Raw genomic sequence first — 13,744 nt, 5'->3', positions numbered from 1 at the left:
TATATGTTTATATATACACAGTATATATATATATATATATATATACATACATTCATATGCATATATAGATGCAAATATATATATATACTGCATACACACATACATATATATGCACATATATAAACATACATGTGCATATATGTAACAGTATGCATAAATATGCATACATGTGGGGGACGGCGTGGCGCAGTGGGAGAGTGGCCGTGCGCAACCCGAGGGTCCCTGGTTCAATCCCCACCTAGTACCAACCTCGTCATGTCCGTTGTGTCCTGAGCAAGACACTTCACCCTTGCTCCTGATGGGTGCTGGTTAGCGCCTTGCATGGCAGCTCCCTCCATCAGTGTGTGAATGTGTGTGTGAATGGGTAAATGTGGAAGTAGTGTCAAAGCGCTTTGAGTACCTTGAAGGTAGAAAAGCGCTATACAAGTACAACCCATTTATTTATTTATGTATACATACACATATATGCATGCATGCATATATACAGTATATATACATATATATGTACAGTATATATGTATATATATATATATACACAGTATATATATGCATATATATACTGTATATATATATGCATATATATACTGTATATATACATATATACTGTACATATATATGTATATATATATATATACATACACACACATATATATATGCATACTGTATATATATGCATATACACATATATACTGTATATATATGCATATATATACTGTGTATATACAGTATATATACATACATGTGTGTGTGTGTATATATATATACATACATATATATGTACAGTATATATGTATATATACTGTATATACACAGTATATATATGCATATATATATACAGTATATATGTATATATACTGTATATACACAGTATATATATGCATATATATATACAGTATATATGTATATATGCATATATATACAGTATGCATATATATGTGTGTGTATATATATATATATATACATATATATGTACAGTATATATGTATATATATACACAGTATATATATGCATATATATACTGTATATATATATACATATATATGTACAGTATATATGTATATATATACACACAGTATATATATGCATATATATACTGTATATATATATATATGCATATATATACTGTGTATATATATATATACATATATACTGTACATATAAATGTATATATATTAGAGATGCGCGGATAGGCAATTATTTCATCCGCAACCGCATCAGAAAGTCGTCAACCATTCGCAATCCACCCGATCTAACATTTGATCAGAACCGCATCCGCCCGCCATCCGCCCGCACCCGCCCGTTGTTATATATCTAATATAGACAATGCAAGGCATTAGTGAGGTTATAAAGCTTTTGCCTGTTAAATAAAGGAGACTGATCCAATGCAGTGCAAACATTCGCGTGCCACGCTGTCACGACCCAGACGCACACCAGTGCGCAATCATATGGGAGCCGCGCTGAGCGCACCTCCAAGCGCGTCTCGCTGCCGGCGACGGCCGGGTATATGGGCCCGACGCTCCAGCGCCATCCATTTTCAGGGCTAGTTGATTCGGCAGGTGGGTTGTTACACACTCCTTAGCGGGTTCCAACTTCCATGGCCACCGTCCTAGCTGCTGTCTATATCAACCAGGGTGAGCCCCACCCCTTTCGTGAGCGCACTGCGCGCGGAGTGACCCCTGTTACGCGCCCCCGGCAACAGGGGTGGCGGGCAGGTAAGCTGCGCGGGCGGAGCGCGCGGAGTGACCCCTGTTACGAGCCCCCGGCCACGGGGGTGGCGGGCAGGTAAGCTGCTTACCTGCTGCGCGTGACGCCGGCCGCGGCGAAGGCGGACGAGGCGGGGTGTCGGTGCGGTGGGCGCGGTGGTGACCCTTGACGTGCGTCGGGCCCTTCTCGCGGATCGCCTCAGCTACGGCTCCCGGTGGGGCCCTCTCGGGGCAAGGGGCCTCGGTCCCAGACCCCGGCGAGGCGTCCCTTCTCCGCTCCGTAAAAGTGTCCATCTCTTTTTCTTTTTTTTCTTCTGTTGTGGCATATGCTGCAGGTGCCTGCTCGTTTTTCGTATGTGGGTAACAACATTTAACTATGTATATATATTTCCGAATTGGTTTAACTGCCACCCGCCTGAATCTATTTAAAATCAAATTTTTTTTTATTTCAACCGCCCGACCCGACCCGCGGATAAAATCTTTTTTTTTTTTATTTCAACCGCCCGATCCGCGGGTAATCCGCGGACTCCGCGGTTGTGTCCGCAAACCGCGCATCTCTATCACCTATTATAGACGTGGTGCAGCGGTAAATGGACAGCTTATATCAGAGCGCTTATATCGGAGTTTTTAGATTCAGTCCGATAAAATCCGATATTCACTTTTTTGGCTAATATCGGACTGATTTCCGATATCAATATCGGATCGGGACATCCCTAGAAATGATAAATAAGAATCGCGATTCGGATGGGAATGTATTTTTTTTAGTGTTCCTAATATGAAGATATATTTTCAGAAGAAAAAAATATATAATACGTCTTTGTCAGGAGTACAATTTTTGGTCTTTGCGTTTGTGTGCGCAGGTGTTTGATGACGACGGCGTGCTGGTGAAGACCGAGTCGCAGGAGGCGCTGCACCCGAGGAAACTGGAGATGAACTTTGAGGAGCTGCTGAAGGAGAAGGAGGAAGCGGAAAGGAGGCGCAAGTCGGAGGAGCGCAAACAGAAACTGGAGCAGGAGAAGCAGGAGTTTGAACAACTCAGACAAGAAATGGGCGAGGTTAGAAGTATTCATTCACCTCCAGAACATTCACTAAAGCTTTTCTGATCAGTAAAGTAGAAGCCGACTCTTTACCTGGTAGCCGTCCCGATACTTTTGTCCACACTAAACCTTCACCGTCTTCTGCAATTCACAGGACGAAATTAATGAAAGCTCCAACGTTGTGAACCCGGAGTACGAAGAGTTGACCAAGCTCAAGAGGACGGGCTCCATCCAGGCCAAGAACCTCAAGTCCAAGTTTGAGAAGATCAAGCAGCTGACCGACGAGGACATCCAGAAGAAGATCGAGATGGAGAGAGCTCGCAGGAAGGCCGTCGATGACGAAATCCAAGAGAGAGAAGCTGAGCGCTTCCAGGAGGTGAGACTCTCTACAACTGCACTTTTCTGGGTGTTTGAAGATCATTCACAATCTTTGTGTGAGATGGTTTGTCTTTTTTTAATGCATTCTAAATCGTAAATTAATGCTAGCAAAAGTCAGCTAACAATGGAAGTCAAGAGAGTCGCTCTATTCCACCTATAATGCGCTCTGAAAAACCTCAACATTTTATACACATGATGCAAGTATATATGTCATGTAGTAACATTCATAATAACATGTAATATATACATGATTTAAGTATATATGTCATGTAGTAACATTCATAATAACATGTACTATATACATGATGTATGTATATATATAACGTAGTAACATTCATAATAACATGTAATATATACATGATGTAAGTATATATGTCATGTAGTAACATTCATAATAACATGTACTATATACATGATGTAGGTATACATGTAATGTAGTAACATTCATAATAACATGTAATATATACATGATGTAAGTATATATGTAATGTAGTAACATTCATAACATGTAATATATACATGATGTAAGTATATATGTAATGTAGTAACATTCATAATAACATGTAATATATACATGATGTAAGTATATGTCATGTAGTAACATTCATAATAACAAGTACTATATACATGATGTAAGTATATACTGTATGTAACGTAGTAACATTCATAATAACATGTAATATATACATGATGTAAGTATATATGTCATGTAGTAACATTCATAATAACATGTAATATATACATGATGTAAGTATATATGTCATTTAGTAACATTCATAATAACATGTAATATATACATGATGTAAGTATATATGTAATGAAGTAACATTCATAATAATATGTACTATATACATGATGTATGTATATATATAACGTAGTAACATTCATAATAACATGTAATATATACATGATGTAAGTATATATGTCATGTAGTAACATTCATAACATGTAATATATACATGATGTAAGTATATATGTAATGTAGTAACATTCATAATAACAAGTACTATATACATGATGTAAGTATATATGTAACATAGTAACATTCATAATAACATGTAATATATACATGATGTAAGTATATATGTCATGTAGTAACATTCATAATAACATGTAATATATACATGATGTAAGTATATATGTCATGTAGTAACATTCATAATAACATGTAATATATACATGATGTAAGTATATATGTCTTGTAGTAACATTCATAATAACATGTAATATATACATAATGTAAGTATATATGTCATGTAGTAACATTCATAATAACATGTAATATATACATAATGTAAGTATATATGTCATGTAGTAACATTCATAATAACATGTAATATATACATGATGTAAGTATATATGTAATGTAGTAACATTCATAACAACATGTACTATATACATGATGTAAGTATATATGTCATGTAGTAACATTCATAATAACATGTTATATATACATGATGTAAGTATATATGTCATGTAGTAACATTCATAATAACATGTAATATATACATGATGTAAGTATATATGTAATGTAGTAACATTCATAATAACATGTACTATATACATGATGTATGTATATATATAATGTAGTAACATTCATAATAACATGAAATATATACATGATGTAAGTATATATGTCATGTAGTAACATTCATAATAACATGTAATATATACATGATGTAAGTATATATGTCATGTAGTAACATTCATAATAACATGTAATATATACATGATGTAAGTATATATGTCATGTAGTAACATTCATAATAACATGTAATATATACATGATGTAAGTATATATGTCATGTAGTAACATTCATAATAACATTTAATATTTACAGATTTTAGTCATGTACTCATCACAACGTTTACAACAACACTATTATACTGCTACTTTTGGTTTACATCTGCCATTTTTTTGAAGATACAGATACTCGATCATTTTGGTTTGCAGGTGCCATTTTTTGGAAGAAATGCAGATAGTCTGCAATTTTATGTATGCAGGTGTAATTTTTCGGAATAAACGTAGATAGTCTGCAATTTTGGTTTGCTGGTGCCATTTCCGAAAAAAAAATTCAGTTTGTACGTACCATTTTTTGGAAGAAACGCAGATAGTTTGCGATTTTGGTTTGCTGGTGCCATTTTTTGGAAAAAAACACAGATAGTCTGCAATTTTGGTTTGCAGGTGTCATTTTTCAGAAGAAACGCAGAGAGTCGGCCATTTTGGTTTGATGGTGCCATTTTCCAAAGACACCCAAATAGTCTGCAATTTTGGTTTGCTGCTGCCATTTGTCGCGGAAAAAAAAAAAATGCAAATAGTCGGCCATTTTGGTTTACATGTACCATTTTTCGGAAGAACCGCAGATAGTCAGCAATTTTGGTTTGCTGGTGCTATTTTTCGAAAGACACGCAGATAGTCGGCAATTTTGGTATGAAGGTGCCATTTTTCAGAAGAAAAATGCAGCTAGCCGGCCATTTTGGTTTGCACGCACCATTTTTCGGAAAAAAACAAAACGCAGTTATTCTACAATTTTGGTATGCTAGTGCCATTATTTGAAAAAAAAACAAACCCGCAGTTATTCTGCAATTTTGGTATGCTAGTGCCATTATTTGAAAAAAACAAACAAAACGCAGTTATTCTGCAATTTTGGTATGCTAGTGCCATTTTTCGAGAAAAAAAATCCGCAGTTATTCTGCAATTTTGGTATGCTAGTGCCATTTTTCGAGAAAAAAAAATCCGCAGTTATTCTGCAATTTTGGTATGCTAATGCCATTTTTCGGGGGAAAAAACGCAGTTATTCTGCAATTTTGGTATGCTAGTGCCATTATTTGAAAAAAAAACCAAAAAAAACCCGCAGTTATTCTGCAATTTTGGTATGCTAGTGCCATTATTTGAAAAAAAAAAAAAAAAAAAACGCAGTTATTCTGCAATTTTGGTATGCTAGTGCCATTTTTCGGAAAAAAAAAACAATGCAGTTATTCTGCAATTTTGGTATGCTAGTGCCATTTTTCGAGAAAAAAAAAATCTGCAGTTATTCTGCAATTTTGGTATGCTAGTGCCATTATTTGAAAAAAAAAAAAAAAACCGCAGTTATTCTGCAATTTTGGTATGCTAGTGCCATTTTTCGGAAAAAAACCCAATGCAGTTATTCTGCAATTTTGGTATGCTAGTGCCATTTTTCGAGAAAAAAAAATCTGCAGTTATTCTGCAATTTTGGTATGCTAGTGCCATTATTTGAAAAAAAAACAAAAAAACGCAGTTATTCTGCAATTTTGGTATGCTAGTGCCATTTTTCGGAAAAAAAACCCAATGCAGTTATTCTGCAATTTTGGTATGCTAGTGCCATTATTTGAAAAAAAAACAAAAAAACGCAGTTATTCTGCAATTTTGGTATGCTAGTGCCATTTTTCGGAAAAAAACAAAACGCAGTTATTCTGCAATTTTGGTATGCTATTGCCATTATTTGAAAAAAAAAAAAAAAAAGCAGTTCTGCAATTTTGGTATGCTAGTGCCATTTTTCGAGAAAAAAAAATCCGCAGTTATTCTGCAATTTTGGTATGCTAGTGCCATTTTTCGAAAAAAAACAAAAACAACGCAGTTATTCTGCAATTTTGGTATGCTAGTGCCATTTTTTGGGGAAAAAATGCACGCACCATTTTTCGGAAAAAAAAACGCAGTTATTCTGCAATTTTAGTATGCTAGTGCCATTTTTCGGAGAAAAAAAAACCCAATGCAGTTATTCTGCAATTTTGGTATGCTAGTGCCATTTTTCGGGGAAAAAAACCAATGCAGTTATTCTGCAATTTTGGTATGCTAGTGCCATTTTTCGAGAAAAAAAAATCCGCAGTTATTCTGCAATTTTGGTATGCTAGTGCAATTTTTCGAGAAAAAAAAATCCGCAGTTATTCTGCAATTTTGGTATGCTAGCGCCATTTTTTGGAGAAAAAAAAACGCAGTTATTCTGCAATTTTGGTATGCTAGTGCCATTTTTCGGAAAAAAAAACCGAATGCAGTTATTCTGCAATTTTGGTATGCTAGTGCCATTTTTCGAGAAAAAAAAATCTGCAGTTATTCTGCAATTTTGGTATGCTAGTGCCATTATTTGAAAAACAAAACAAAAAAACGCAGTTATTCTGCAATTTTGGTATGCTAGTGCCATTTTTCGGGAAAAAAAATCTGCAGTTATTCTGCAATTTTGGTATGCTAGTGCCATTATTTGAAAAAAAAACAAAAAAAACGCAGTTATTCTGCAATTTTGGTATGCTAGTGCCATTTTTCGGGAAAAAAAATCCGCAGTTATTCTGCAATTTTGGTATGCTAGTGCCATTTTTCGAAAAAAACAAAAAAACAACGCAGTTATTCTGCAATTTTGGTATGCTAGTGCCATTTTTTGGGGAAAAAATGCACGCACCATTTTTCGGGAAAAAAAACGCAGTTATTCTGCAATTTTAGTATGCTAGTGCCATTATTTGAAAAAAAAATCGCAGTTATTCTGCAATTTTGGTATGCTAGTGCCATTTTTCAGAAAAAAAAACCCCCAATGCAGTTATTCTGCAATTTTGGTATGCTAGTGCCATTTTTCGGGAAAAAAAACCAATGCAGTTATTCTGCAATTTTGGTATGCTAGTGCCATTTTTCGAAAAAAATAAAAAATCTGCAGTTATTCTGCAATTTTGGTAATGTAGTGCCATTTTTCGGGGAAAAAATGCAAATAGTCGGCCATTTTGGTTTGCACGCACCATTTTTCGAAAAAGATTAAAAAAAACGCAGTTAGTCTGCAATTTTGGTATGTTGGTGCCATTTTCCAAAAAACACGCCCGTAGATAGTCTGCAATTTTGGTATTAAATATATAAAATAGTTGGCTATTTTTGGTTTGCTTGTGGAATTTTCCGAAAGGCATGCAAATAGTTGGCCATTTTAGTATGCTGGTACTATGAATTGATTTACGTGGACCCCGACTTAAACAAGTTGAAAAACTTATTGGGGTGTTACCATTTAGTGGTCAATTGTACGGAATATGTACTGTACTGTGCAATCTACTAATACATGTTTCAATCAATCAATCAATGGTGGAATTTTCCGAAAGGCATGCAGATAGTTGTCCATTTTGGTATGCTGGTGCCATTTTCTGAAACGCACTGTCTGGTATGCTGTTGGTTTTTAGGAGGATGAAGAAAGTCAGCTGACCTCTGCCAAGGCTGAGGAGTCTCCATTCAAACAGAAGGTGGACATGAAAGCCAGGTTTGAACAAATGGCCAAAGCCAGAGAAGATGAGGAGAGGAGGAGGATAGAGGAACAGAAGCTACAAAGAATGCAGTTTGAGCAACAAGAGATTGACGCCGCGCTGGAAAAGGTAAATAAATATTTGATATTCATGACCAAGAAGTGTGGTGCCGCCAATAAAAACCTTGTTTTTCATCTGCTCGCAGAAAAAGGACGACAATGTACAGGAAGAGGCGAGCATCATCAATGGCTCCTACGAGGACGATGAAGAACATGCCAGATCGGGCGCCCCGTGGTTTAAAAAACCTCTGAAAAACCAATCGGTGGTGGACTCGGAGCCCGTCCGCTTCGCCGTCAAGATCACAGGGGAGCCCAAACCGGAGGTGACCTGGTGGTTTGAGGGAGAGATGCTCCAGGACTGTGAAGACTATCAGTACATCGAAAGGGGAGAGACGTACTGCCTCTATCTGCCAGAGACCTTCCCGGAAGACGAGGGCGAGTACATGTGCAAGGCCGTGAACAGCCGAGGCACGGCGGCGAGCACCTGCATCCTCACCATAGAAAGTAAGACCACGCTGGTGTGACTGCATGCCCGCATGAACAAGACCCAAGTGGACCGCATGCTCCTCTTCTCCATGAACCGAGCGACGGGTGTGGGTAACCCCTCTCTTTCTGTTTTGCAGCTTATGACTACTGATGCTCTTCCACCCGCTGGAAACAGTTGTCTCGCACTCCTTTTGTAAAATCTCCTTTGTCCCCCTTAGTCTGGTAAATGGAAGGCTCGTCATTCCTCGGGGAGGAATACGACATGACGCAAAAATGTTTACGTGTTGATAATCCATTTAGTACTGGAAATGACCTGTGCCAAAGTATCAAGTCCGTAGTCTCCTGGGGTTGCCATGCTACTAGAGCCTGTTTAAGTCTAACAAACATACACATTAGAGATGTCCGATAATATCGGACTGCCGATATTATCGGCCGATAAATGCTTTAAAATGTAATATCGGAAATTATCGGTACCCGTTTCAAAAAGTACAATATATGACTTTTTAAAAAGCCGCTGAACAGAGGGGTATACGGACGTAGGGAGAAGTACAGACCATTTGCGTCTCCCATTCATACTTGCCAACCCTCTCGATTTTACCGGGAGACTCCCGAATTTCAGTGCCCCTCCCGAAAATCTCCCCGGGGCAACCATTCTCCCGAATTTCTCCCGATTTCCACCTGAACAACAATATTCGGGGCGTGCCTTACAGGCACTGCCTTTGCGTGTCATCCCAATCACATAATCTCTACGGCTTTTCTCACACACACAAGTGAATGCAAGGCATACTTGGTCAACAGCCATCAGAGGTGGGTAGTAACGCGCTACATTTACTCCGTTACATCTACTTGAGTAACTTTTGGGATAAATTGTACTTCTAAGAGTAGTTTTAATGCAACATACTTTTACTTTTTCTTGAGTATATTTATAGAGAAGAAACGCTACTTTTACTCCGCTACTTTTATCTACATTCAGCTCGCGACTCGCTACTAATTTTTATCGATCTGTTAATGCACGCTTTGTTTGTTTTGGTCTGTCAGACAGACCTTCATAGTGCCTGCGTTTCAACAAATACAGTCACTGGTGACGTTCACTCCGTTCCACCAATCAGATGCAGTCACTGGTGACGTTGGACCAATCAAACAGAGCCAGGCGGTCACATGACCTGACTTAAACAAGTTGAAAAACGTATTCGGGTGTTACCATTTAGTGGTCAATTGTACGGAATATGTACTGTACTGTGCAATCTACTAATAAAAGTTCCAATCAATCAATCAAAAGTGTGAAGGAAAAAAGACCCTTTTTTATTTTAACCGTACATCCCGTCAAAAGCCTAAAGACTGACTGCACAGTTCCTGTCTTCACAATAAAAGTGCCGCTCCATCGCGCCTGCGCTTTCAAAATAAGAGTCTCCGAAAGCCAGTGCAAACAAGCTAGCAAGCTACGGAGTTTGCCGCCAATGTATTTCTTGTAAAGTGTATAAAAACGAATATGGAAGCTGGACAAATAAGAAGCCAAAAACCATCCCCTTTCATGTGGTATTAGACAGAAAGGAGGAACTTTTTTTCTCCTCCATTTGAAAACGTGGACGTTATCATCACTACTGTCTGATTACAATCAATGCAAGTCATCAGAATCAGGTAATACACCAACTTATATTCTTGTCTTCATGAAAGAAAGGAATATATATGTGTTAAACATGCATGTATATTCATTAAAACACCTTTAACATGTAAACAAAAACGGCAAAATAAATAAATATAAATTATATACTGTATATATCAATGTATGTATACATATATATATATATATATATATATGTGTGTGTGTATATGTTACTCATCAGTTACTCAGTACTTGAGTATTTTTTTCACAACATACTTTTTACTTTTACTCAAGTAAATATTTGGGTGACTACTCCTTACTTTTACTTGAGTATTAAATCTCTAAAGTAACAGTACTCTTACTTGAGTACAATTTCTGGCTACTCTACCCACCTCTGACAGCCATACAGGTCAGACGGAGGGTGGCCGTATAAATAACTTTAAAGGGGAACATTATCACCAGACCTATGTAAGCGTCAATATATACCTTGATGTTGCAGAAAAAAAGACCATATCTTTTTTTAACCGATTTCCGAACTCTAAATGGGTGAATTTTGCCGAATTAAACGCCTTTCTATTATTCGCTCTCGGAGCGATGACGTCACGTACAAACACCGAGTCAAATCAGCTCTGTTATTTTCCGTTTTTTCGACTGTTTTCCTTACCTTGGAGACATCATGCCTCGTCGGTGTGTTGTCGGAGGGTGTAACAACACGAACAGGGACGGATTCAAGTTGCACCAGTGGCCCAAAGATGCGAAAGTGGCAAGAAATTGGACGTTTGTTCCGCACACTTTACCGACGAAAGCTGTGCTACGACAGAGATGGCAAGAATGTGTGGATATCCTGCGACACTCAAAGCAGATGCATTTCCAACGATAAAGTCAAAGAAATCTGCCGCCAGACCCCCATTGAATCTGCCGGAGTGTGTGAGCAATTCAGGGACAAAGGAACCTCGGTAGCACGGCAAGCAATGGCGGCAGTTTGTTCCCGCAGACGAGCGAGCTAAACCCCCTGGATGTCTTGGCTCACACCGTCCCTTATGCCACCGAAGATGATCAAGAGTAGAATATCGACCCTAGCTTCCCTGGCCTGCTGACATCAACTCCAAAACTGGACAGATCAGCTTTCAGGAAAAGAGCGCGGATGAGGGTATGTCTACAGAATATATTAATTGATGAAAATTGGGCTGTCTGCACTCTCAAAGTGCATGTTGTTGCCAAATGTATTTCATATGCTGTAAACCTAGTTCATAGTTGTTAGTTTCCTTTAATGCCAAACAAACACATACCAATCGTTGGTTAGAAGGCGATCGCCGAATTCGTCCTCGCTTTCTCCCGTGTCGCTGGCTGTCGTGTCGTTTTCGTCGGTTGCGCTTGCATACGGTTCAAACCGATATGGCTCAATAGCTTCAGTTTCTTCTTCAATTTCGTTTTCGCTACCTGCCTCCACACTACAACCATCCGTTTCAATACATGCGTAATCTGTTGAATCGCTTAAGCCGCTGAAATCCGAGTCTGAATCCGAGCTAATGTCGCTATAGCTTGCTGTTCTATGCGCCATGTTTGTTTGTGTTGGCATCACTATGTGACGTCACAGGAAAATGGACGGGTGTATATAACGATGGTTAAAATCAGGCACTTTCAAGCTTTTTTTAGGGATACTGCGTGATGGGTAAAATTTTGAAAAAAACTTCTAAAAATAAAATAAGCCAGTAGGAACTGATTTTTAATGGTTTTAACCCTTCTGAAATTGTGATAATGTTCCCCGTTAAACACTGTTACAAAGATGCGCCACACTGTGAACCCACACCAAACAAGAATGACAAACACATTTCGGGAGAACATCCACACAACATAAACACAACAGAACAAATACCCAGAACCCCTTGCAGCACTAACTCTTCCGGGACGCTACAATATACACTCCCGCTACCCCCCCCCAACCCTGCCCACCTCAACCTCCTCATGCTCTCTCAGGGAGAGCATGTCCCAAATTCCAAGCTGCTGTTTTGAGGCATGTTAAAAAAAATAATGCACTTTGGGACTTCAATAATAAATATGGCAGTGCCATGTTGGCATTTTTTTTCATAACTTGAGTTGATTTATTTTGGAAGACCTTGTTACATTGTTTAATGCATCCAGCGGGGCATCACAACAAAATTAGGCATAATAATGTGTTAATTCCACGACTGTATGCATCGGTATCGGTTGATATCGGAATCGGTAATTAAGAGTTGGACAATATCGGATATCGGCAAAAAAGCCATTACCGGACATCTCTAATACAAATGGAATCATTCAGTCTTGTTAGCGGTGCGTCTTTCTCCACATACCACCAAGTATTGATAACTGAAATTGTCAAACATACCATGACACTGCCAAGCCAATGGCGCAATAGTTCCCAACACAAATAAAACATGAGCATCTTCAGTTAAATTAAAATTGTTTTTTTGGCATTTTTATTCTCTCATGTTTCCTTTTGAAGTTCTGTTGAAGTGGATTACTCATGGTACATTTGATATGCAGTAGTGCTGGACAGGAGGTGACTACTTCCTGGTTTGATGATAATAAAAGAAAATGTTTTAATAAAATAAAAATAAATATCCCTGTATTTGGTGATGTCGTTTGTTACATTGGTCTGATCTTTGTAGTACAGTGAGTACAGGTAAAAGCCAGTAAATTAGAATATTTTGAAAAACTTGATTTATTTCAGTAATTGCATTCAAAAGGTGTAACTTGTACATTATATTTATTCATTGCACACAGACTGATGCATTCAAATGTTTATTTCATTTAATTTTGATGATTTGAAGTGGCAACAAATGAAAATCCAAAATTCCGTGTGTCACAAAATTAGAATATTACTTAAGGCTAATACAAAAAAGGGATTTTTAGAAATGTTGGCCAACTAAAAAGTATGAAAATGAAAAATATGAGCATGTACAATACTCAATACTTGGTTGGAGCTCCTTTTGCCTCAATTACTGCGTTAATGCGGCGTGGCATGGAGTCGATGAGTTTCTGGCACTGCTCAGGTGTTATGAGAGCCCAGGTTGCTCTGATAGTGGCCTTCAACTCTTCTGCGTTTTTGGGTCTGGCATTCTGCATCTTCCTTTTCACAATACCCCACAGATTTTCTATGGGGCTAAGGTCAGGGGAGTTGGCGGGCCAATTTAGAACAGAAATACCATGGTCCATAAACCAGGCACGGGTAGATTTTGCGCTGTGTGCAGGCGCCAAGTCCTGTTGGAA

General features: G+C 38.0%; 1 protein-coding gene across 2 annotated transcripts in view; it reads left to right on the top strand.

The window, feature by feature from the left end:
• nexn (nexilin (F actin binding protein)) overlaps positions 1-10,078 on the top strand; it is a 47,405-nt gene extending 37,327 nt beyond the window's left edge. The window contains exons 10-14 of one of the 2 annotated variants that reach the window (XM_061976175.2): positions 2,564-2,758; positions 2,895-3,116; positions 8,285-8,473; positions 8,550-8,907; positions 9,027-10,078. In XM_061976175.2, coding sequence (XP_061832159.2) covers positions 2,564-2,758; positions 2,895-3,116; positions 8,285-8,473; positions 8,550-8,907; positions 9,027-9,040 — 978 coding nt within the window. In that variant the 3' untranslated portion in view covers positions 9,041-10,078. Of the gene's footprint in view, positions 1-2,563; positions 2,759-2,894; positions 3,117-8,284; positions 8,474-8,549 lie in introns of both variants that reach the window. The other variant, XM_061976173.2, reaches the window with a different exon arrangement.
• Positions 10,079-13,744: the final 3,666 nt, after the last annotated feature.

The sequence above is a fragment of the Nerophis lumbriciformis genome, linkage group LG14 (genome assembly GCF_033978685.3).
Source record: "Nerophis lumbriciformis linkage group LG14, RoL_Nlum_v2.1, whole genome shotgun sequence".
Taxonomy (NCBI): domain Eukaryota; kingdom Metazoa; phylum Chordata; class Actinopteri; order Syngnathiformes; family Syngnathidae; genus Nerophis; species Nerophis lumbriciformis.
This window is presented reverse-complemented; position numbering and strand designations above follow the sequence as displayed.